This window comes from Trachurus japonicus, chromosome 23 (assembly GCF_045865225.1).
Source record: "Trachurus japonicus isolate A0001 chromosome 23, Traja_1.0".
NCBI lineage: Eukaryota > Metazoa > Chordata > Actinopteri > Carangiformes > Carangidae > Trachurus > Trachurus japonicus.
In genome coordinates this window covers 7,889,588-7,915,936 of record NC_140929.1, presented here as the reverse complement: position 1 = coordinate 7,915,936, position 26,349 = coordinate 7,889,588, and the positions used below count along the sequence as shown (strand labels likewise).

General features: G+C 43.2%; 1 protein-coding gene across 1 annotated transcript; it reads left to right on the top strand.

Moving 5' to 3' along the window:
- The first annotated feature begins 260 nt into the window (after window positions 1–260).
- Window positions 261–11,314, top strand: fam180a (family with sequence similarity 180 member A). The gene is made up of 3 exons (XM_085769468.1): window positions 261–519; window positions 10,519–10,616; window positions 10,898–11,314. The coding sequence occupies exons 1-3, from the start codon at window positions 432–434 to the stop codon at window positions 11,225–11,227; spliced, it is 516 nt and encodes a 171-aa protein (XP_085625594.1). The 5' UTR covers window positions 261–431; the 3' UTR covers window positions 11,228–11,314.
- Window positions 11,315–26,349: the final 15,035 nt, after the last annotated feature.

Sequence of the window (26,349 nt, the reverse complement as noted above, 5' to 3'; positions counted from 1 at the left end):
GCCAGTGGAGCAGTCAGGCAGTAGCTGCGAGGAGAGACCAGCCAAGAGGGCAGGCCCTCCCCAAATCCTGATGATTTCCAGATGAGAGCACCAGACGGCTTGGCCTGAGACGAGAACACACACACACACAGAGAGTGGGGTGAAAAAAAGGAAAAGAAAGCAAAGGAGAGAGGATGGAGTGAGGGAGGGAGAGAGGAGGGGAGCAGGAAGATGAACACAGTGAATGAAGGAATGATCCTGCATGTTGAAACTATTGCATGAGTGAGATGCCGACACTCCACAGCCCGACAGTTCTCACCCACCTCCGCGATGTTCGACTCATGACTGTGTCCGCAACAGAGACGGAGCTTGACGGGAAGGGGAGTGTGTGTCGGCCGTGTGTGTGAGTGAACCTGTTGTGTGTTTGTGTGTGTGTGTGTGTGTGTGTGAGGATGGTCAACATGACACAGTGGTCGGCTTTACTCACCGTTGTTTACCTGTCCGTCCACCTGGCAGCCACTCAGCACCACCACAGGAGAGGTAGGTGGACCTGAACCACATCTGCTCTACTTAACTTTATCTTTCCACAGGCCAACACTGTCAACATCATTCTTGTACTTAAAAATATCTCTCTTATTTTCGCAAATGTCATTTTAAAATAATACACAACCCAATTAGAAAATGGAAAGTAAACAATCGTGACGGTTTAATCTCGGGGCGCGTCTGTGCTGCTGCCGTGGAAGAATGTGTTTATCTTCCAGAGATATTGGGAACATTGCGACATGAAAGGCATCAACAGATCATTTTCCAGTGAAAAGCCGCCTGTTGATACTGGATGCACCAGCTGAGGAAATTCCTTTCTGAACACGTGCATAGCTTCACTGTTGTTTCTTTTTTGGTTTGGGGGAGAAGTCATATGATGCTTAAACCTGTGACAGGAGCAGGGCCTTAGAAAGGATTTTTAGAAACACTAAGGCACAGTTGGAAATCAAAGTGTCAAATATTTCTGTTAATTTGACTATTGTTTCCATGTTAAGTGCCCTATTGGTATGTCCTATTCAAAGTTGAGGGTTTTTGTGGGTTTCTTTGGTTCTTTTGTTGGTTTGGTTTGTTTTTTTCTTAGCCACATTGGAGCAGTTGAACCAGCTATAAGTGGAACATAAGTATTCATTAGTAACATTAAGATCCTTATGTGGTTCTGGCACCACAAGTCCAGACTTTACTTTACCAGCACTAGGAAACATCTCGTCTCATTTAGCTGCTAAATGCTCCACTGTGTAGCAGCTATAGTCGCTATCTGCTGTATTGGTGTGAAGAGGTTGTGTATGGTGGGTTAATATAGGTATGTATAGTATGGTCGGTTATTATTGATCTGTCTTCTGCAGCTAGCTAGACACTGGTATTGATGAGAGAACAGTTAATACAACCAAAACAAGAAGCTGTAGGGTGCTAGAAAACATCATGGAGCTGATGGGAGCTGCAGAGTTAAGTACTAATTATCTGAGGGCTCGTCACCACAGCTGATCCGTCTTGTGTTACATGTAATTGTTTGACCTGGTGTTAATATAAAAAATATTAGTCAGTCCTATTAGTACGGCGGGCCAGTTGGGTCAACACGGTGCCAAAGCTACAACATGAATACCAATGAGGCAGCAGTGGAAGTGAGCAGACTGTCTGTATTATTACTGTGACAAAAATGGAAAAGAAAGTGTTACAAAAGTATGCGAATATGAAAATATAATGTTGGATTTTTTTTTGTCTGTCGTATAGCAACAGTGTTTCTCAAACTGCTTCAGAAACTTTCCCAATCAGAATAATACAATACCATTTTCTGAGCAGCAAGTCTCCGGTTTGATTCCTGGCCAGCTGGACGTTTTACTGCATGTCATTCCCTTTCTCTCTGCCCCTGCATTTCTCTCCTGCTCCACACTGCGCTGTAGAATAAAAGCAAGAAATGTCCAAAACAAATATTAAAAGCAAGAAATGTCCAAAACAAATATTAAAAGCAAGAAATGTCCAAAACAAATATTAAAAAAAACCTATCTGCCAGCAATAATAGTCCTCCAGCAACCTGGAACAATATTTTAGTATTTTATGCCTTTGTTTGAAAGAATAAAAGAAAACTTTTTAGTTTAAAGGACTCTAAGTGAACCTGAGCTTGTCTGTATTGATAGGCAATTACTCATGTGACATAACCAATCAAATGTTTCTCTGGGCGCGATACTGTGACACAAGTGTTGAATTTACTGACCGATCTCCGACACAATCCCCCCCTCAAAAAAAAAAACACCTGTTTCAGTCCAAAATCTTTTGCGAAACTACATCATTACATATCCTCTGGCGAATGCTGCAGTTTCATACCACGTATATATGACACCACTGCCAGAGAGCCTTGAAAACTTTTTTATCGAGGTAATTTGCAAGGGTGCAAAAAATAAAAACAAGTCAATTGTTGGTAATGGGTGAAGTTCGAGGATCCCTCTTTTGTCACTGTGAGATATTCTCCCTGGAGGGCGACTGTGAACCCATAAAAATTGCAAACAGTCAATGTGACCTTTCTCCAGCATCTCTAGTGTCTCCAGTAGTCCAATATCCACAGTGTCCAACCCTAACTCGTCCTCCCTTGGCAATACTAAGCACCTTTTATTACAGCTTAGTGGCTCATAGATTGGGTTTCAGAGTGGGAGTATTGATGGTGGAGCCTGTGTTTATATGGTATATGGTAGATTTTCTGAATTGTGAGAATATTGTAATTTGTTTTTGATTTAAAGAATCGTTTGTAGGCACAGTGAAAAGCTAAGCATCAGTTGAGCTATCAGGGAAAAGATTTTATTCTCTCTCGTGTCCTTTTCGCCCCCTTTCGCCATACGCCAGAGGGATCCATGCGTCCATTTTGTTTTTTGTTTGTTTTCCCCTCTCTCTTCCTCCCTCTCTCTTTCTCTGTCTCTCTCTCTTTCTCATCAAGACATCCTTTTAGCCAGGAGTACCATTTACCCCGCCTAATTAATGGATCTTTGTTGTTCCCTCATCTCCTTGCAAGCAGTTAGCGGGAGATTACAAGTTCCCTGCCTGTGCATAATGACACTGGGGGGAAGCCTGTGCTGATTGTTTGGAGCATGGGAGGAGGGAGGGGAAACAAGACGGATGAACAGGCTTTGAGCGAGCAGCGGGGAGAGCGAGGAAGCTGCGAAGAAGAAGAATCTCTACATCAAATATTAAACCCCCGAAAAAAGAGAGAAAGATCAATCAGATGAAATGTAGAAATTAATTGTCTCCTTCCATTAACGTGTTAAAAGTTTAATTTGAAATACTCAACGTAACAAATCTTTTCTACTCTGTCTGCTTATGGGAATATGTTGCAGCCATTGGATGAAGGTTTAAGTTAATGCTAATGTTTGTCTGTTGCTTATATTTCAAGAGCATTGCTATTACTACCACTGTCCAACTTGTAAAAAGAGGTTAGGTCAGCACCCAAGTGTTAAAGGACTAATGAAATCTGATAGATCAGATGTGACTAAAGAAATATGCAGGCGACTAAAAACCAAACAAACGTGGATGCTTAATTTCAGACCAGTGTTGTCTCAAATCAAATACTCAACAGGGTAGTGTCGTCCCAAATCAAACATTTCCATTGTGCACTTACCCGTTATAATGATCATAACTTAGGTGGGTGATTGTTGTCCAAATGCTATTTCCTTTTTTTAAATGGACTTTGATGTTGTGCAACATGGAAATTAGGCCCCAATAACGTGTCCTCCATCTACAGTTGCCAGTTTCATGAGTTCCTCTTCTTCAGCTACATAGTCAAAATTGCGTCCATTTCTGGTGCACTGTATGTTGCCATACTGAGATACAGTCCGAATATTAAAGGGTAATTTCCAGTTTTTTTTTACAATGTCGACCTTATTTCTAGCATAAAATACAATAATTTACTCACCCAGATAACTTTGGTGTCATTACAAGTCCTTCCGACGAAATTAGATCCAGCCGAGAGCCGCGTATATCCATATAATGCAAGTACACGGGGCAGCAGAATCCAGCCTCTAAATCAGTGATTTTCAACCACTGTGCCGCGGCACACTAGTGTGCCGTGAGCTTTCGCCAGGTGTGCCATGGAAAATTACCAAATTTACTTAATTGATCCAAACTAGCGATGCACATTTTGATTTTTTTTTTTCAGACCGATAACCGACGCTCATAGGCGGTTATAACCGTTAATGAGTGAGATTCAGCACTCCACTGAGCCGACCGGCCAGTCTCATTTTGTTTGTTTTTTATTTTAATAACACACGCGCGCTGCTCCCGCTGTGCTGCGTCTCATCCACGCCAGAACAGCAGAGCGCTCCTCTGCTCGTCTGTGCAGCTGCAGGTGAGTGACGGGGGAGCCGGCTGAGAGCCCCTCCTTTTTATTTTAGGGGCACCGTCCTTATTCGTATTCACTCGGTTTTCCACACACACACACACACGTAAACATGTGTCTCGTGTGCATACGCAACGGTCAAATAGCCTATGTATAGACGGACGCGCAACAACTTATTAATCATCATTTAATTATATTATTTTGAAAATTGACCGGATTCTCTCGCCTTTTCTGTGCCAGACTTCCTGTCTGGTACGACCTGGTCTACCCAGCTTGACGGCGCTCTCGCATGAAGAATAGAACTGAACCGATCTGAAGCGCTGCAGCTGCGCACACTGCGCTCCAGAGCGCGAGATGTGCGACCAGGCAGAGTTGCAGGTTGCACTCAGAGTTTGTTCTGACTTTCTATCACAGGGAGTGCACAACATAAGTTTAAGTCATCTCATGTTTGCTGTGAAATATGGCTGAAGGCACGAGTGGAAGTGTGCACGTGTTGACAAGCTCGCATGAGTTGATTGACAGCTAGAAAAAAAAAGGCTTTGTTGAGCATCTGTGTCTGCAATAGTGACTGTCTGGCAGAGTTGGCTAATAAAATAGGACTTTTTTTTAATGTCAATGAGTGTAGTGGCAGAAGCCTGCACAGTGACCATTACTGAGTCAGAACAAACTAACTACACTGTAAGAGACAAAATTTGTATTATATTTACTGTATTAGGCTGCACTGTGTCATTTTCTAACATTTTTGGTTAGTGGTGTGCCGCGGGATTTTTTTAATGAACAAAGTGTGCCGTGGCTCAAAAAAGGTTGAAAAACACTGCTCTAAATAACACATTATCTGCTGCGAAACTCGTTCATTTCGCCGCACAGCGCGGATTGTTTACCTGAAAGTTGCTACTGCTAACTGGTACTATGGTTCGTATGTATCTGCGTGTTTCCGACTTGTCAGAACAAAATGACCAGCTGGACGAAGTTCAGCTTCCACAGGCTTCCTCTCCGCAACCCGGACTTACTAAAGCTCCAGCTTGTTGCGCTAAAAATGGACCGGAATGCTGAAGTGGAATCATTATTATCAGAATGAGCCGGGCGGCGCTCAGAGATGACATCATCCAGGTCAGAGGTTAGTAGGTCAACCTACAGACCCCGGACTCAGAGGGGAATAGCACTAGCGTATCATAACAAAATATTGGTAAAATAAACGAGTTTCGCAGCAGATAATGTGTTATTTAGAGGCTGCATTGCGCTGCCCTGTAGACTCACATTATATGGATATACTGTACGTGGCTCTCGGCTGGATCTAATTTCATCAGAAGGATTCGTAATGACACCAAAGTTATTGGGGTGAGTAAATGATTGTATTTTATAGAAATAAGGTCCAGATTGTAAAAACCGAAAATTCCCCTTTAAGTGTATTTGAATACATAAAAGAAAACTTGGTAAAAGTGTTAAATTGAAGGTAATTAAACCAACAGCCTCTGTCTGAAATGGTACATTCAGTATATTCACATGTATTTGTTGTTTTAGCCACATAACGCAAATGAGAGAACTTCTCCCAGCTAGAATGATGCTATAGTTGGTGTTAGAAAACAAACAAATGATGTACCATAAAGAAGCTAAAATATCCAGAGTGCAAAGGTGAAGTTGTGATCTGTGTATTTAAGTTTATGTGATGTCTTTGAGACCAGTACTCGGCTGCTGAACAGCCTGGCTTAAAAGCTGTTATACATCCTGGAGGTGTTTAGCTTTGATGCTCTTACATCGGCTCTCGGTCGGCGGAGAGGACGAACAATCCGTGGGCAGGGCGAGAAGAAGAAGAGTCCCTCTGATGATTCTCCCTGCTGTCCTCACTCATCTTTCCCAGGGTCGTGCCATCAGCTGCATTACAGTTCCCACACCAGATGATGATGCAGCTGCTCAGAAGCCGTTCACCAGTGTCCCAGCAGAGTATAGTGAGGATTAAGGCTGCTAACATTCACTTGCTTCAGCTTTCTGTAAGAAATACAGCCCAGACTGTAAGAATTTGGACAGTTGCACTCATTTTTTTGTTCTCCTGGCTCTGTGCAGCAGCTCAATTTGAAGTAAAGTGCCAAGTCTGCTTTAATTTGAGTAGGTTTACAGCAGTATGGAAGCAAATGAGGGACTGAGATATAACCCGTTTAACACACGGCGCTCAAACTGTAAGGGTTCAGAAATAATTGGACACTTGGCTGCTGAATGTTTCTCAGGCAGCTGGGCGTGTTAGTTCATGCACAAAAAGAGTTGACGTATAGGTTCAGGCTGACTGAGGTGGAGTAGGTGCAACATGGATTATGATAAGGCTCAAAATGGCAAAGGTAGCTGGTTCACCACAATCAACAGTTGGGTACATGGTGAGAAAGGGAATGGGCACAAGGAAACTAGCAGGAGCATTATTCATCTGGATGAGACTAAAAGAATTTGCGTGGTGTTTTACAACTGCCTGATGAGTCAATAAGAAAGGATGTTTTTTTTGTTGACATAAAAGACAAGACTTTATGACCAGAACCTCAGAAAATTTACTACACGATGCAAACTGGCTGGTAAACCTCAACACCAACAACAAAAGAAAGACCAGAAACCCACAAACAGAAACCAGAGAAGTTCTGGAACAAAGGTCTTTGAGCCAACGAAATGAAGGGGGAAAAAAATTAACATCTGTCAAAATGACGGAAAGAGGAAAAGTGAGGAGAAAAAGAAACAACTCGTGACCCAACGCTGCCACTTCATCTGTCAAACATATTTCTTAAGGCCTGGGCATGTTCGGCTGCCAATGGGACCGGCACACTGGCATTTATTGATGGTTTCACCACTGATGGAAGCAACAGGGTGAATGCAGAGGAGCACAGGGATAGTCTTGGTCTTCAGATTCACTTGAAGTTTCAATGTTCAGCGGGATAATAACCCTAAATGAAGCAACCAAAGCGGTTTTGGAGGTCAAGAGGTCGATCTTTGACTGGCTCACATTGCACAGTCTTCCCTGTGTCTGCACTGACGAAAATTGGCTGCAGAGGATTTTCCACAGAATATAACTTTCATTTCATTTCGTTTAACGTTACTTTGACGAATGTATTCTTTTAGACATTTTCAGCATCCAGCTCACGAACTGTTCTCTCACTGAGCGATGGGTTGGCGCCCTCACATCGGTACGTCATCGTGGCCAATTTTGGATCAAACCCATGCGATGATCTTCTTCACTTGATGCTTTGAGAGACCCGTGGCCTCCTGGTCTTTTGTATTCAAAAAAAGAAATCCTCTCTTTGGCCCTCTTTGGATGTGTCCGGGTTAATGAGGTGAAAGGTTTGAGATAATATGCCGGGGATTACACAGATATACCAAATGAGTTGGCTTCATTATTGCAACACAGGAACACTGAGCTGCAGATTTTCTTTACGTTCTGAATGGTGGCTGGATTGCAAAGGAGAAGCCAGAGCTGAGACTGGCAGTCACCCAAGCAGGAGGCAGGTACATGGGGAGATCAGCCAGTGCATGTGGCTTTGGCTGGCCTCACAAATGCTATAAAGCTAAATGTATCTGGCCAGCGAGGCGGTGGGCAACGGTGCCGATCATTACTGCAGAATTGGCGAGGCAGCGCTGTGTAGATGCCGCTGTAGGGTAGAGAGAGGATTTGATCCAAACTCAGATGAAGCCCAGTGTTTATACTATATACCTCATTAAGATCTGTATATATACGTGTGTGTGTGATCTGTGTGTTGGCTGATGGGCCGAGCCAAGCGCTGGATGGCAACAGAGTAAGTGAAGCAGTGGAAAAAAAAGATTTCTGGAGAAGCTCAGAGGAAGTTTTACCTTACTCCATTATGCTGTGAATCCCATTTCAGCTCTAATCAAATTTGCTTTTCACTTCACTCTCCTGAAGTGGTGCCACCAAACTGCTCTTGGAGTCTCAGACAATAAGAGGAAATCATTATGTGAACATATTTAAACAGTCTGGGCAGCAATAGTGGTATTATAGGGGGAAACGTGAATTAGGTTTCTCTGCATCCTTGTATAACCCCCATTTCTTTATTTATTTTTTCACTTGACCTCCAAATGACTTTCCATTACCAGTGAGAATATCTGCTCACTATCACACAGGGCTGTTATGGAAAAATGAAAATGAAAATAAGGTGTTAGGTCCAGGTTAGAGGTTATAAATCATTCCTTTTGACACAGCTTTGTCCCGCCGGTTTAGCCTTTATCATACTTTTGCATTTTAGGCCCAAGAAACAAAAGATAAGTTAATGCCAAAATTTGTCTTTATATGCTTTTGTGTCTCAATTCTGTAGGTTCTTATGTGTTGAATATACAGAGTTTCAGTGTGTTAAATGGGCCATGCGTTTTTAGATCTGATGCAGATTTCATGGAATACAAATACAAGTAAAAGGGCTCTGATGAGGAGATTGCTCAAATGAGAGCCGCCCAACATTGAAGAATGAATAGGAATAATAAACAAAATCTAGGCTATCTCATGGAAAGGCAGTTATTTTCCCTTAAAGTCCAAAAAGAACAAATGATGTGGACCAGGTGGACTGAGAACATTAAACTTATGAACTCAGACTTTAGGTGATTTGTGAGAATGAAATTTAACTTGGATTATTGCACCCAACAACTCGCTCTTTATTCTTTCCTTTCAACTCCTGGTGATATTTGAGGTGAAAGCCTCCCGTGTTTAATTGTAAAAACATCTTTTGACACTATAGTTGAGAGGCATCTGGTGTAAAAATTCCTTTAAGTAAAAAGCCATTGGGTGAAACTTTACTATACATTAAAGCTGCGGGAAACTTTTTTAATTAACAGTGGTTGAAATGACTGTAGGTACCGTAGTGACGAACCTCACGGAGGATTAAAAACCCAAGCGTGCAGTTCCCCTCTAATCTACAGAGCATTTTAGTGTCTTTAAGCTAATTGTTTTGGTTTTTATGGCCCCGCACATCGGTTCGCTTGCGCTGCTTTAATTAAGCTCATTTGCAGACGCAGCAGGCAGATGTTTTCAGGAGGAAATCAGGAGTTGGTGAAGTGCTCTACGGAGCTAATGGAAGAAACATGACTCCAAACAAGCGCTGGATGTGAAGATAGGTAACAGTGTTGTGTTTACAGCCTCAACGCAGCTTTAAAGGTAAACTCTATAGGCTGTGGGCTTATCTTTAACTGTATTGATTGGTTTGCAGTAAGCAGCTAGAGATGGGTGTGCTGATGTTTTTCCCTGTTCAAATGTAAAAGTATCAGAATATATATATATATATATCCTCCTGTTGTCTTCCTGGGTCAGGGAAGGAAGGAAGGACGAAGGGAAATAACGAAGGAAGGACAAAGGGAAAGATGGGAGGAAAGAAGGAATGGAAAGATAGAAGGAGGGAGGGAACAGATTGGGTCAAAAAGGAAGGAAGAAGTAAGGACGAAGGAAAGGAAAAAGGAAGGAAAGAAAGATGGAGGGAGGGAACAGATTCATTCAAAGAAGGAAGGGAGGGAAAAGGGAAGTAAAGAAAGATGGAGGGAGGGAACAGATTTGTTCAAGGAAGGAAGAAGGGAGGAAAGAAAGATGGAGGTATAGGGAACAGGTCAATTGGATCAAGAGGAAGGAAGGAAAGAAGGAAGAATGCAGGAATGAAACAGATTGGGTCAATTTAACCCAGAAGGACAACAGGAGGGTTAAAATTGTACAGAAATGCATTATTTGAGTATTCAGTTTCCACCTCAAGAGGTGTGTTACCATGAGGAATGGCCTCTGGTTTATCACCTGCGGTAAAATATGGATTCCATGGTGTTTTATCGTAGAGATGAGGAAGCAGAGACTGTTCCCTCCTGCTGGGAGCGAGGGGTCTCATTCCAGCTCCCTGTATCTGCACACCTCTGATTAAGGGGGGCCTCCTGGGTTTGCCCGACACATTAGACTTCTCCTCTGGTATCTCTGGGTATCTTTCACCTCTGGCTGCACCGGCCACTGCCACTTGTAAATATACAGTAGGAGCAGGTCGAAGACCAATTACCGTTTCGCGCAGCTGGAGCCAGATCCTCTCCCACCTCCACAATATTTGAGCAGTAATGAATCTGTGTTTACTTAACCTCTGGCCCACCCACATCATGCATACGTTGGATAATAGCGGTGCCTAATTTCTGGGAGAGCAGGGAGATCCTCTAATCCGATTTCCTCCTCTCATGTGTTCCAGCTCTGTATCCATCAGCCTATAGAATAAAGCGTGGGACGTACTCGCTGATCAACCCCACGTTCCAGCGCTCGGTGGATGACGTCAAGCTGCTTTTTGAGGTAAGTTTGGGGACTGTGAGTTTAGCAGAGTTCAAATAGTTCATGACACAGTGATTCTACGCTGGAAACCAATTTAAATATGATGGGAATGTGCAGAGGAGCCATCCAAATCACACATTTTAAACTGCTGGTTAAACAGAAATGAAAACACTGTGCTCCCCTGCTAATCATTTGCAGAAATATGTGTTGCTGACAGTGAAGAAATGTCTCATGATTCATGGGGTGAAGTAAATAGCTCTTTGGTAGATTATAGATGATGTTTTGCTGGTTCTATCTCCCAGATTCTGCTGGCTGGGATGCAGATAGAAGGTGATGAACACGCCATGCTGATCCCAGACGAGGAGCTGGCCTCCCTGAGGAGCGTGGAGAAGCTGGAGGTCATCTGCGAGGACGTCCTGCCCAAGAGCCTCTCGGACATCCGCCGCCTGACGGCCGAGCTCGCCCGGCGCCAGCGGCCTCTGAGCTGGCAGGACTTTGAGCGGACGGTGCTGACCCTGGTGTACGCCGCCCAGACGCTGGCTGGCATCAGCAGCCAGCATCAGAGAGAGGCGTGGACGGACGCGGCCGTCCAGCTGTTCAGAGCCGTGCAGAAGGACCTCAACCCGTCCTGAGGAAGAGTCAGAAGATGATACTTTGTTTACAGTTGTCCAGATTTCATTTTAACACAACAATCCATGACTTAAAGGGACAATGAGGAGTTTCTCCATCGGCAGAACAAAAAATTCTGCAACAATAAAAAAGTCTCATATTAATGTGGATGAATCTACGTTACCCACACTTGTTAATGGGCCTATTTTCGATAACTATATCGTTTTGTCTCTATCGTTATTTTGTTATTATTAGTGGTGGCGGAAATGCTGGGCGAGCCGACCAGCGTTTCCTTACTTTCGGTTTCGCGGCGAGTCATGAGAATAACGCCGCCGAATCGCCGTTTATGGTCGGGACTACGACGGTATCTGATCGTCTTTGAACCTCTGACTTTAATTCTTGATGAATGAAAACATGAGTCTGTCTTGCGCCAGTCAAAGAATTTCACGGTGCGCGTGGAGGCTCATAAATGTAGTGTGAAAACACTTCGCTTTTCCAAAACTCCTCGTTGTCCCTTGAAGCTTTTCCAGTTTTACACTCCATTACTTTTTTGTGGGTATAACACGAAGGTAAATTTACGAGATTAACGGCTCACTGGCTCTGCAGCCACTATGAAATGACCCCTTGATTTAAGATCTGAAGATTATTCATTTGTTTGTTTTCTGGAATCATTTCCTCACCACCATCTGCAAATAAATTTTTATTTTTTTCAGCACTTGCTCCACTTCCTGTGTGTTTATTTTCTTACCTACAACAGATCTGCAGGCTTGAAACAATTTGATCTAACTGCTTTATTAATGTTACAGCTCCTCTCGGCCCCTGGAGGTGGGTAAATCTTTTCTCTTTGACCTGATTGTAACTGGAACGTCATGTCTTTTGATTTTTGCTTATTTTTGCTCATTGTGTGGAAATTGGATAAACACCAACAAAAGCATCTTAGCTCCACATCTCCATTAAGTGTAATAAACTCACATTCTTGCATTCAAGTGAGCTCTTGATGCTGCTAGTGTGGAAATCGCCGTTGTTCAGTTTGTGTAATGATCTTTGACCTACTTTTACGAAGGAGAAATATGCAGAATCAGTGTATAAACAGTGCGTCAGGTTGCTTGCTCCATCTCCCCCCTACCCACCCACATCAACCCCCTTGTGCTGACTGTGTTTGCTGTCATCATGCACCTTTAGGCGTTAAATTGTTTGCTCAGCCTTTTAAAAAGCTTGCTTAGCTCGTTTAAGGCCCTTTGAATGAAAACCATAGATTTATATTTAAGAATGCGTGCACTTCAATACGTCTGATTGCTCATTTGAGTGAATTGTGAAATGTCTGATAGGAGCCCCCTTCATCCCCCCATCCTCATGTCTGGGAATCAGATACCCGCTGTAATAGGCCTTCAAGCCGTTCACTTATCTCGGAGTAGATAGAAAGTACAAGTCTGGTCTGTGTTGTTTTCCCTCCTTAAGTCAATTAGCTTTGGAAGGCTTGATCACCCACTGTTTGTCGTTTCCAGCAAAGTGATGCATCGAGTCCGACAACACTGAGGTTCGTTCAAGAGTTCCCACGTTGAAAACCTTCGTCATACACTCAGATTTGGATGCCTGCTTAGTGTAGGGTGAGTATTATATTGTATGACTGTTGCCTGTGGTATGAAAGAATATGTGTGTAAAGGTCAGAGATCTTGTGAATATTTTCCTACATTTTTTTTGGTTCTATACTTACAATCAACTAGCAAAGAAATCAGTGTCTCAAAGTTTTAAAAAATGACTCACTAATTGAATCGTGCTGCTTCTCTTTATCTCCATCTTCCTCCTCCTCTGTGATCGTGGAGCAGATTTAATAAGAAAGAATGAGGCTTTAACCTGAGCTGTTGACTTATCAGTGTCCTTCATGAAAAATGACTCTCCAATATTTTATCCCTTTTTTTTAAGTATATCAGCCTTAAATGGCGTGTGATAATAAGCCCTCTGCTGTGTGAAGCATGTTGAGAGAGCAGCACCAAGTGGCTGCAGACAGAACTGCTGCGTCAGGGCTCTTCATCTAAAACCTCACAGCTTCTACAACTTTAAATCACCTCTAAATCTTCATCTCAGCTCATTACTGGTTTTTTTTACAGTATGAACTGTATAACTGCATCATCTCCGCATGAGAACATCCAGTAATATCATATCCTGCAATATAACCTGAGATAAAAAGGTTAATTAGGTGATAATAATCAATAATTGCCTTCAGACCATACATACATTGCAAGCAGACCGTGATAAAAATGCATGCAATAACTGTAACGTCTAGGACAAACATAATTAATATGGAATGATTCATAGTTAATAATTACTAGAGTACATACAGGAAGCCAATAAGGTGCAGCTGCTGTGGTTATACATCCAGCCTTGCAGAACATAAAAGCCTTGAATCATTATATAATGAGCTACACAACATAAAATGCTCTCCATCTTCATTCTGACCTTAATAATATGACAAACAAGCAGGATTTCCATCTGCAGGCAAACCATTCAAGTGTCTGTTTCCTGTAATCTACCTGACCTTTCTACCATAGCTGTTTTTCTTATGGAACAATATATTTGCAATATAGCTTTGCACCAAGCATCTGTGTCTAAAACCTGTGCTTATCATCAATCATCAGCCTCACTCTCATGTCACTAGGTGGCAGCATTTCCAAACCTGAGTCTGCTGTTTGATTCCCACTCATGTTATGAGTCATGGTTTGTTATGGATTTTGTGCAGATATTGGGAGGAATAACAGCTCCAAGGGGACTTAAAGTAACAGTACAGTTCATGTAAATCATAATACTGTCTGGTTCTAGCTCCAGGCATGTGCATGTGTGGATGCTGTAAGATTTCGTTAAGACCTCTTGAACTCATTACAATGTATTTACGTTGCACCGACACGAAGAGCAACAGCGAGCGTGGCGTTTCTAATTTGATTTCATTTTTCTCCTTCTTCTCATGTCTGGCGTGTGTTTGTGTTTGAGGTGGTTTAATTGGAGCTGAATCTTGTCAGCGCTGGAATGTTTCTCTCTCCTGGTGGAAATATTTCATGATGACCTCCAGCTGAACACCCAGTTGTTTTAACTCGAGCTTATCAGCTGCATATGCGTTTCCCCACCACCACCACAGATGTCAGGCATCTTTTCAGGCTTCAGATCTTGACTCTATACCGACAGAAAGGGACCGGTGGGACGTCACAATGTGTCACATGCGTACTCGCCGTCTCTGCTGCAAATTAAACAACTCAATACCTCGGCCATGTGGTTCAGAAACGAGCACACGGCAACCTGCCATGATGGATTTTTCCTGTGTGTTTCCATCAGATGACTTGCAGTATAACTTGGCACGTTCTCCCCGGATATTATGAGAAAATAATTCAGGATTTCAAACCCGGGCATCAAACACCGCGACCACACCATTAAAAACATTCCTCTGGCAAAAATCAGCAACAGCCCGTACATGGCAGACTCTCCTCTTTGAAGATCCCCTGACACGAAATGTACATGTGGAAAAATGTAGCTTTCATAAGGAAACAAGGGCTTTTTTTCGTTATAAGACCAAATCACTGTCATTATAAGCAGAAACGAAACACACAGCATGAAGAGCTGTGACTCAACAGCTCCAGATGTAAGATTTGCGGGTTCGGAGGTGATTTATGAGCTGCAGCCACAAACAGGAAGAGGTGTAGCGTGTACCCATCAGCCAGTGTCATTCCAGTTTGCAGCTTTTTCTGGCATCACTAATGCCAGTTTAACTGACAGCACCCCTCACTGGTCTGGTATCTGGATTTTTCTTTTTTCTTTTTTAGAGGTTATGGATTTATCATTATAGCAGTTCATCAGTTGAAACCACAACTTTAGAAGCAAGTTATGGTCATTCTTGAAGCCCTGTTATTCTAATGTGGCTAATGTAGCGTGAATAATAGTAGCTGAGCCAAGCAGCAGAGGGGATGGATGGATAGATGGATGGATGGATGGACGGAGGTGGGATGTATTTTTTGTGAGGGAGTGGAATATCTTGCTGTGTCAGGGAGCCAATTACACAGTGTGAGCGAGGGCAGTCAGCCTGCTCTCTGCAGCCTCCACGAATCGACACTGTATTTCACCAAACAGCTTTGAGACAAATCCCAAAAGTGTGAATGAAAGGGAGGAAAACAGTCTAGTCTGGACTGTTTTTGTCCTGGAAAGATTCAAATCGTCAATGTTTTCATCAATACCCTGTTTATTTAATCTCCTTTAGGTCAGTTCTCACAACAATACCAACTCTGAGATATTTTTTTTTTTAGCTTTCCCACCAAATCGATTTGTTGGGAGTAATAACAGTTCTTGATAAGGCAATGGGAGAAAGTTGTCAGGCCATGGGCTACAGGACAGTGTTCTCTTATCCTCCCGAATGCTTATCGGACATTGTTATAAGGAGGTGCAGGATTCACATGGGAGTTGCGGTATGGTGTTTTTCAGCAGAGTTCCTCGGGTCTGTAATTTGATTTGGCTCGGTGCCGCCTTTCCACAGGTGGAGCTGCCATCGGCGGTCCATGGAAGCCTGATAATGACCGTGTCTTGAGTGATTGATAACGCTGCTGTGTGTGGATGATGTCCTCGGTGAGATTATGTCAGCGCCTTATCTCACAGACTCTCACAAGATCTCTTTCATTTAGAGGAAACGACTTGTCTTAATCATCCAGTCAGTCAACATGGGGATTATTTTAAAGCTGCACTTGTCAATATTCTGATATTAATAATGGGTTAAATGACTCAAACCCCACAGAGAGTTGTCAACAAGCTTTTCAGTTTCCTCTGCTTTTGTAGCCTTTTTGGCCTCTTCTTCTAAAGAGTTCCTCCTGCTGCCTCCAAGTGGCCAAAAGTAAATCGATTAATGCTGCTTTAAAATCAAGCTTAAAGGGATAGTTCAGCTTTTTTTGAAGTGGGGTTGTATGGCGAAAATACGCTGATTAATTCCCCTCATTCCCATTCATTCCCAACCATTTACTGTGTCTCGGTGCAGCACAATGCGCCAGTATTTCTCAATGTGGGGGGGGCAGAGACCTTTCTACTGCAGATATTATACTTAATGGCCATTTGTACCTCATACGACCCCACTTCAAAAAAGCTGAACTATCCCTTTAAGCAGTGTTAAATAGTAGGCAGTACAAAATTGGAGGTATCCCGTCGGCCTGTCCTCCTTCTTGCAGTAAACAGCATTACCCACTTGGCAGGAAGCCAGGGCAGCAGTAAATTCACATTTTAACTCGTCACTGTTACTGGACATGTTGGCCGTGACAAATGGTATTTTCCATCTCATGTTCCCCGCACAGTTCTTTTGCCTTGTTATTTATTGAAGACATGTAGGATTAACAGGCAGAAAAATTACAGCAGAGGATCATATTGTGCTTCAGATGTGTGTGTTGTCTCGAGATACAACAGATTCAGCCAAATGTCTCCCGACAGGCTCAAATACGAGCCTTGCTAATGAAATGTAACGTCAGATGTGGACGAGAGAAGGGACTTAAATCACTGTAGTTCAAAGTTTCGTTGACCCCAACCACCCTGTATAACTGAAAGACCGATGATCCTCAACACTGCATCACATAACCACTAAGCCGTTTTATTCCTTATTCCTTGTAACCCAATCCTTGTGTGTTAGCTCCGTTGGCCACATTAACAGGCGTGCTCTTGACATAAACCCTTGTATAAAGTTTCATAGCGCTCTGATATTCAGAATTGTGGGCTGCAGAAAATCCACAGCCAGAACTCCTCCTAATATAGCTCTGCAAAACGTATCCTTAACACTGATTTCAGAACTAAGTGTGGGCCAAAGATAGACCCTGGCGGGACTCCGTGGAACCAGATCCAGTCTGTTTTTGAGTAATGAGCAAACAGCCTAGGCTTGAGAGGCCGGCTCGTGGGTATAATCCGTCGCGTAAACACAGTGGAGCGTTTGATTTCCGCTGCAGAAAATGAATGTTTGTTGATACTCGAGCCTCGCTTCCGTTGAACCCCACGATCGGCGGTAAGTGATACAGCAACAGCAGGTGGCTGAGAGAGTCACACACTCGACTGTAAATGAATTGAACTCGGCGCAGCGCAGCACAGCACAGTACAGCTCTCTGGCAGATTTCCCTGTTTAGATAAGAATTAATCATTAAGTGACTCCGAGGCTCATCGGTCTGCCAGCTTTGTTTTAACTGTAGCCATTTTGGTTCGGTTATAATGGATGCTGCGCTGTAGCATCAACACGCTCAGGAAACAAAGCGCCACATTGGGGAATAGAAGTGTTTGTGTTTCAGAGAGCAACTCGGTGTGTTTGCCTCTGTGTGTGGGTGTGTATGCGCGTGTTTGTGTGAGGACTCGAGCTGTAGCTGCATCACCAGACTCCGCCTGCCTGCCTGCCTGGCCCTTTATGTGTTTGATGTCAAACTGACTGTGAAGAAGTGCACGAGGCCCCTGGGAGCCGTAACCCTTAACTCACACTTTGCTTACACTCTCATTTCTCCTTGCCGTCTGATTTGTATATCATCTGTACACACTCTGGAGGTGTAATAAACTGTGCTAGCAAATGTCTTTGTCCTCACCTTGAACACCCAATGTTGAGATGCAGCGTGTCATCACTTCCCTTTATTTGCGCTGTCCCAACAACTTGTTTTGTTGTTTTGTTTACGTCTCCAGAAAGGAAATATGTTTATTAGGAATAAATGATAAGAAAACAAGGACGACAGAGATTCATTGCCCTCCAGTTGCAGTTTACAACAGTCTGATTTGCAGAAACAGATGTGTGTAGTCACAAAGCGGCTCTGCAGATGCTTTCACTTTGGAGCTTGGACAGCAAAGCTACACCCGCCACACAGCAGACAGACACTTTGAATTCCACCTCATTCAACCTCTTTTCCACAAACTTAGATCCACTGAACTTTTAACTCCAGCGTCGCAGCCAGAATCAACGGGTTGGAATCTTTCTCCCAGACGAAATCTATGTATATTTGATGTTAAACGAGCTCGGGGATGGTTTGCTTGTGGGCATTCCTCTTTAAAAATACAAGCACAGGCGATAAAATTCCTCCAGCGTTGTCGTTTGCCCACCCACAAAAGCCATCCAAACTTTACCCAGGAAATCCTCGTCTGGTTGATGTGCCAGCGCTGCCCAGACTCACAGAGCAGGTTTTCAAGATTCAAGCTCAGTCCAAACACTTGAAATACAAGCGCACGCCTCTCATCTGTGTTTCATTGGCCAAGAATGTTTTACATATAATCAAACAAAGAGACAACAAAACCAGCACTGCTTATATTAGCCGACAGCATAATCAACATAAATTTGATGGTTGGCTTTTTAGCATCGACTTAGAAGAGCTTGAACTTCATTTACATTCTTTTTCAATACCGTGCATGGCTGGCTGCGTTAGGCCGAGAGCAATGTTTGGAGATAAATGGAAAAATGTTCAATCAATACTTATCTGCCAATAAATACCTACTATGGTATGTGGATTAATTGTGCAGTTTAACAGTGCAGATGAACAGTTGGTAACACAGGAAAGCAAAAAGCCTGAGGACAGTTTCTGCTGTGCAATTTGTCTGCTTTAATGACCTCCTCAGCTGTAGGAAAACAGACCTATCTATCTACCTTCTGCTCGCTGACGTGAGCTAATGCCATAGGATGTGTCATTGTGTCCTGAATGTGGAGATACGGCAAAGTGACCGTAAGTAAAGGACGGACCCACTTGTGGCGGACAGATGTCCAACTCAATCTAAGTGCTGAGACAAAGATGTCCGCCCCACGCGGCCCCTGAAGAACACAGGTTCACGCTGACCTAATCAATCAGGGCCATGAATGGGAATTACCTGAGAGTATTCCCGATCCCTCACTCAAGCTAATTAGGACTATTCATCTACTTGGAGATGGAGACGGTCCCATGGTGCTCACAGGGTGGAACTAATTAAACATCTCTGCTCTATACGGCCCCTCACCGCTGCTGCTGCCCTCCTCCTCTTTTACTTAAAGCTTGGGACACTCTCTGGGGGTTGGGCAGTTGAGCAGTTCTTCTGGTCTGCCAGACGTGTACTGGGTTTGATTATTGATCTGGAACTGAAGTCATCCCACCCCCACACCCCCTATTTGAATGTTTAGATGTCTGTAGGGGGGTCACGGTGCAGAGGTAATCAGGAAAATGGGGAGGGACAGGTCACAGACCCCGGTGTAATTGAATTGTTGTGAGGCAGATGAAACGACAAACAAGTTAAAGTGATATAGGGAGGGGGAGGATGAGGGAGGAGGGGCTGTTGTTTCCATACTTCAATTATTTGTCTTTCATCATCACGCAAGAGTTGATGCTGAGATTGAAAATTGAGGGGTTGATGGGTGTTTTTTTTATAAGTGGACATTCTTGTGCCTGGGTGTGTTTGTTTCTCCCAAACTTTTGAAAATCCTCCAAGCACCAAATGATCTGAACCTTTAATTTTGCCCCTTGTTCACCATGTGTTTATAATCCTCGTGATGGGCTGATTGTTTGCCGTAATGAACCTCTTCCTTATGACGAAGCGAGGCTGACCTTCGATACAGCAGCAGCAGCAGCAGCCCCCCACCATCCCCCTCCAGATGAGAATGAAGTCATTGCTATATCCTCCTTCTACAATATAATCGTCCCTCCATGCAGTTCTAGCTTGAAGTTCATACGGTATTACAGGTATTACTCTCAGCAAAGTGGGGGATTCGAATCAGGACTAATAAGAAAAGTGGAAAATTTGATTTCCAACAGTTACGCTCAGCAGCTAAAAATGGTGCATTACCTTCACGCTGCAGTACTACCACTCCGGCAGAGGAAACAAGTCAATGTCTGGCTGTAATGGAAAAAATAGTTACCACTCACAGTGATACAGTAGATCCCGCTGCTGGAGTTATCATTTTTCCAGGAATATAGCGTGTGACTTTTTGAAAGCACTATAAATTGCCTTTAGGAAAACCTGAGGTTATTCTTTCTTATCTAAACTGATAGTATGTGACTGAACAAGAGATCGGACTTGGCAGCGGTTCAGTTTGCGAGGTTATTTGAAAGCACTGCCTATACTGAAGTTCCAGCAAGCAAAGCAGTGACAATAATTGAAGGCAGCAGTTACTCAGATGACTTGTCACTGTCTTACTGCTAATCCTGAGCATATTGATTAAACTGCCTGAGCCTCAGTCACTGTGTCACTCAGGGTTTGATTGGCCGGGTCTTTAGAGGCCTCCGGACTGAAACGAAGGCTCAAATAAATAACGGGCGCTGAAGCAAAGAGCCACGTTAATAAAGCATGTCAGCCACCTGCATGACTTCATTCGCCTTAGACAGGCACCTCCACTAGTTTATGTTGCCTTCCCGAAATCACTCCTGTTCCCTTAGAAACGAGAAAGGTAAGAAAGGCAGACGAGACGGAAACAAGGTGCATTGATTGTTTCTTTGTTTTTTTCTTAACAAGCTGAAAACTTCTGCTTCATTAACTCTGCCTACAGCAATGCTGCACTTTCCTGAGGTTGACATATAGTACATGCTAACAATGACAATGGTTCACCATCTCAGTTTAGGCTGTTGGCATGATAATCTTTGCTAATTAGCCCCAAGTAGAGTAGAGTAAATTAAGATATTACTGAAAATATCATCTGGTAATGGCGCTGGATGAAAAGTTCTAGCCAATGTGTTACCAAACACCTGCCTACATTCAGTATACACACTTTGCACTCTGTAAACCAAACGCCAGATGTCCAAAAGGTCAACCCCAGAAGACGCTAAATGAACAGCAGTGCATTTTCAATTTGCGATCTAACTCTGAGCAAATGTCACGTTTCAGCACTTTCAGCTAATGCGGCGTCTGCTGAGTGTGTAAGCAACTGCTCACTGTTAAAAACATCATCCATCAAAATGAGTAACAACAGGGCCAATCGTGGCTCTTTAAAATGAATTAAAGCTGATTGAGTTCTATGCCGTCGATGACAGAACGCTTTCAGACGCTGATTTATCTTATGATTAGTCATGCTCGTCTGTTGACCCCCGACCTCAGGAAGCATATAAAACAGCAAGGAAGTTTACACAAGCCCCAATTTATAAGTGAGGGGTGACATGGGACCAACACACCCTCCCTGTTTCTGCCATCCGGGCACTTTAATCTGATAAATGGGTCTTTGTTTCACATTAATTTATACTTTATGTGGATGTAGCTCTATGTAATACATAGACATGAATTGTATTTATTGATGCTCTCCATAAGAGAAAGTATATGACATTATTAATCCTTAAAGTGGGCTGTATTTATTTTTTCAAGCTGGTAAACTTTACGTCCTTGTCATTCAGAAAAGGAATTTGTTGTTGAAAACATTGCTGACATTAATAAAGAGGAAAAGCAAAAACCCAAATATTATAATACAGTGGAAAACAAGTCCCCGTTTGTGTATCTGGCAGCATTTTGTATTTAGATTGAGGCCTTGTTCTGCTTCCAGTGTAAAAACAGCTGGATGGGATCAGCTTTTATCCAGTAATGACACAGATAACTCGTTGTTAAATTCAACATCTGCTGAATACGAAGCAGTCTTTCAACCTTCCTTAAAGCTACAAGGCGAGACTCTGTTAGTTCCCGGATTTGTAGCTGAAAGACGGCATCTTTTGATGTTTCTGTGGAGTTTTTAGTGGAAGGACGAGAGTGCAGCAGTGCCTTTTTTGGGGGGGAGTGTATTCACAAAGTGGCGGGCCTGTTTAGTGTTCAATAAATAATAAAAAGGGAGCTGCTGTGCACCAGGAGTTACAAGGCCAGGCTGTACTGAAACCATGACCTACAAGCGGAGGCATAATTTGAACCCCTTCATGTACTATAAGCTTTCTTTCCACAGGTGAGTGGCTTTGGTTGGCGTCTGTGGGCCAGTTGGAGAAGGTTGAACACCGGGTGAAGGTGAATGGAAGGAAAGCGAGGAGCTCCTCTGGGGCCGAATAATTCGAGGTGGGTATCTGGGAACTGGAGGTTCATGGTTCATGGTGAGTGGTTGCCGGGATTGCAGCTCCGTAGAGACGAGTCTTAGGTGTCTCAAAGGGTTTGCAGTCACCTTTCAGTTCTAACACATGGGAACTGACATCATGCATCTGTGTCTAATGCCAGGGTCGGGTAAGGGATACAGCTTGACCCTTGACCTTTGGTGAAATTCAGCCATTCGTCATGCACCGCTGGCTCAGGGGCTCCGGCTCCTGGCACATCTGTTCATAATGCAGGTACTGTGTGGGGGCCGCGGCTTCCGTGAATCCCGACAATCTGCTGATGTATATAATTTGATGGCAGCTGAGCCGCATGTGCTGGCTCTCAGCCTAATGAGGCTCAGTATCTGTGGAGCTCCAGCCACTCGGAGACAGGCGGCGCTCACCTCTGAACTTTGTACAATCCAAAAGGATCTTTGACTAGATGTTTGTAGAGATAACTGAAAATGCCGATACAGGAAGGAGGGTTACTTTTTACCCCTTCGAGCTCCAGGCGTCCATCTATCCTCACACTTCAAACAATGCCATGATTGTTGCAAAGCGTCCCATTTAGCTGTCCGCTGGTGTTTAAAATGATTGCAAGAAGGAGCCTTTAGGGAAGTTCAGGTGTTTACATTGTCTAAGACGGATGACGTTAGCTCCCTTTACCTCAAACACTCTGCACACGTTACTTTTTGTTTGGATTTCTGTAAAGCCGGACTTCCATCCTCTCAAACCGCTGCTGAAAGAACAGGAACATATTCCCCAGGCTGTGTTTAGTAGATCGAGAAAATGATTTGTATTGAAAACCTTTATTTCATGGTCACTGATGAATATTGGCCATTTCTCCATCAGATATTTGGAGGCATGATGAAGACCTTTTGAGGTTGAACCCAATCAGTATTTAACCAATATGTCTCCCTAAATCAAGACTTCTAATCAATTTTACTATACTGATTGGCATGTTAAGGGGGTTTACCATTATGCTATTGGTAATATCAATTCAATCAAAGATTAAAATTAGGAAGAAATCTGGGGGTGTAAAGTTAGAAAGAGGGAGCCCACCCAACCTCTGTAGACCACCCCTCATCACTTGAGGCTAACAGTTCAAGGCTATAAACCCAACCGACATCTGCAGCATTGTAACTGCATTGTGGGTAATGTATGCAACAGATTTGACAAAGAAGAACACAGCAAGTTTAATTTAGAGGTGCTTTATTACCATGAAAGTGTTAGAAAACAGACATAAAATGCAACCAGGACCAATATGTATGTATAGGCTATTTGGGGTTTATTATTTCCGTGTGTGTGTGTATGTGTGTGTTCGGCTGCTGTCTTGTTGTGACTCCACAACATCCACATCATTAGCAATCGCTGTGTTTTGACTCGACCAGGGAGTTGCAGCAACAGCTTCAATTTTTGCATCTTCTCCATTTCTGGGCTCGGTCAGAGAGGTCAACCTGTGATTGGCACCAGGTCTGTGATGGACAGGTGACCTCTGACCTTTAATGACGGCTCAATCGGACAACCATGACCATTCGGAATTGACACTGACATGATCTCCTTTAAGCCGGGAACGCCTACAGAATATATATTAACTATAAACCACATTGAGCACAGTGGCAAGTATTGAGCGACCTTGTTGCTTTGAGCCGATGCAGAAAAAAACAAAAAGCCAGACGGACAGCCCCTGTTTACCTGATTGAAATTCTTGTTAGGGAGCTGCAGGGAGATCTGAAGTCACAGCACTGATCCACAGTGACAGACAAATTACAGGAATTCAGATGAAGATAAAATCAAATATCAGTCCCACCCCCCTCGAGCAGACTTTTATCTCTGTCTCCATCCTAGACTATCTGCTTAAGTCATGTAAATTATGATAAATGGCGCTGGGCTGGTATGCGCTTGTTACAGAAGGCTTTTTTTTTTCTTTGCCTTTTCATGACTTTCTCCAATTGGTATGTTTAATCTCATCAGTATCAATCACTGATTAGATCTTGCAGCATCAAACTAATCACTGTCGATCTTATCACACGTTTTGATTCACCGACCAAATCAGGCGCACTGCTGATCCGAGAGTTGAACTGGAGGTTAAACCAACATGTTTCTGACATGACGGGGCACAAAATCAACCAAAGGAACTCTTCCTATCAGCTGATTCTGTTCAAAGCATTTTTTATGTGTTAGGTATGTAGTGGTTTATGATAAGATTGACCCATTATTAAGTTTCCAGACACTCTTTGTTGTTGGTTTTTTTTCTACATTTCAAGATGCAGCCATGTTTTAGATCCCAAATTATTAACAGTCATAGGATACTTTGTTACTGCATGTGAAAAAGGAAAAAAAGAGGGACACAGTGACAATTCAGGCAAATGAGGGATGAAATTCAATAAAATGCGGCAGACGGCACTGTAACGAGATGGGAACTGGCATGGCAACTTAATGAGCTGTAGCTGACAGGCCAAAATGGATTTGCCTCCATGATGATGATGATGATGTTGAACGGGAATGCGAAGCTGGGGTGGGTAGGTGGGTGCATGTGTCTTGGGTGAAGCATAATGTACCATCTTTTCTGCTCGGTCTTGAAGCCTGCCTTTGTCTCGCTGGCATGCTCATCACTGAAATAACTTATTTAGCTGATAGCATCTGCTGAGTGGCCCTGTGTTTATGCTGTGAATGGCACTCTTTCACTATTAGGAGCACGGAGGGATGTCGACACACGTGAAAAATGTGCGTTAAATCATTCTAAAAGATGTGTGAGTTAACATTCGGGGGTAAACAGAAGAATGAGCTTCCTAATTTGAATATAAATTATATTTATTCTCTTCAGTGGAAGTCAGGAGCTGCAGTAGCAATAATAACCCGCTGGAGAGGGTGTGACCAGTCGGCTAACTATTGATAATTGCCAAAAATTATCCATTTTTCTACAATTTCATTGCCTTTACCCTTCTTTTTCCTACAGTACTCACTTCTAGTCATGTACCATCATTTCCCAAATCACGTTTTCAGTGTGCAGTAATGCAAGCAAATGTAGGAAGCCACCATAAGAGGGGTTATAATCCAATTGTCTCGCTCGAGTTTGCAGAAAATTGCAAGTCAAAAGTCAGTGATGTTGAAGTGTGCACTCAGGTATGCATGAGGTAAGGTCTATTTGTGAGCAGAAAGACATGTACTTTCTAGCCGTTGTGAAATCAGAAGGAGTGCAGTTTCACTTGTAAGTGCACAGATAGTGGACAAAACTCCTACTAACAGTCTGCTTCATTAGTTTTGTATTGAGCCAACCTTGGCAGAGACATTTCAGAGCTGGAATCCACAAACAGTAGCCAGACTCATCATTGACCTGAAGACATTTCATTTTCCTGATTCTAAAGTTTTTCACAGATTTTGACTTCCTACCATCTGTGCAGAAAATCGTAGAAGGCCTCACTATCTATCGTGACATAAGGTCATCTCCTCCGATCTGGATTAATCTACATCATCAGCCTGGTCGGACCAGATGTTTTCAAGACCTCCCTTACAACAAAAAGCTGCAGAGTCTTTTCTCATGACGACTTTCACCCTCACGTCCAGCTGCATGACTGCCACAGTAGCTCTCAAACATCAGATACTCATCAACCTGGAATGGTTTCCAACACTTTACGCCTTCCAAATCTCGCATTTTCTCTGGCCGCTACCTCTGTCACCACTGTCTAGTAAAGATACCCCCCTCCTACATTTCAGTGGCCAACAGCTTTCCCCAGCCTATCATTCTTACAACCTCTCCACCCTCCAGCGAGTCCATTATTCCAGGATCTGCTTCCAGGACTCTCCTCCCAGCAGCTGTCATTCGCCCGAGTCCAACCACTCGTTCCAGCCCTGGAGTCTCTTGAGCCGCTTGTTTCATCATGTTCAGTGCCAAAGTGATCTGCCTATCTACTCCATGAGCCAAACATCCACATACCCAACGCATGGTCTCCCAGCTCTGACTCTGTTTCAGTTTTTAAAAGAATTCCTGATACCCAGACGTGTTTGTTCTCTTAATCATCTGAATATCCATTTAATTATTGCTGCCTAATGAAACATGGGCTTAATCTAACATTATCTTCTTTAATTTGCTTTGAACAGTGATTATTCTCAAAGTCCTGGTACATTACTCACATAAATTTGGATATCACAGCAATGCTTTATGACAAATTGTGAAAGAT

What these genes read in the sequence shown, in the direction of transcription:
- fam180a (XM_085769468.1), top strand. Translation starts at nt 432, where the DNA reads ATGGTCAACATGACACAGTGGTCGGCTTTACTCACCGTTGTTTACCTG. An exon ending in TCAGCACCACCACAGGAGAG is followed by an intron (nt 520 to 10,518) that starts GTAGGTGGACCT and finishes CATGTGTTCCAG; the next exon opens with CTCTGTATCCATCAGCCTAT. An exon ending in ACGTCAAGCTGCTTTTTGAG is followed by an intron (nt 10,617 to 10,897) that starts GTAAGTTTGGGG and finishes TCTATCTCCCAG; the next exon opens with ATTCTGCTGGCTGGGATGCA.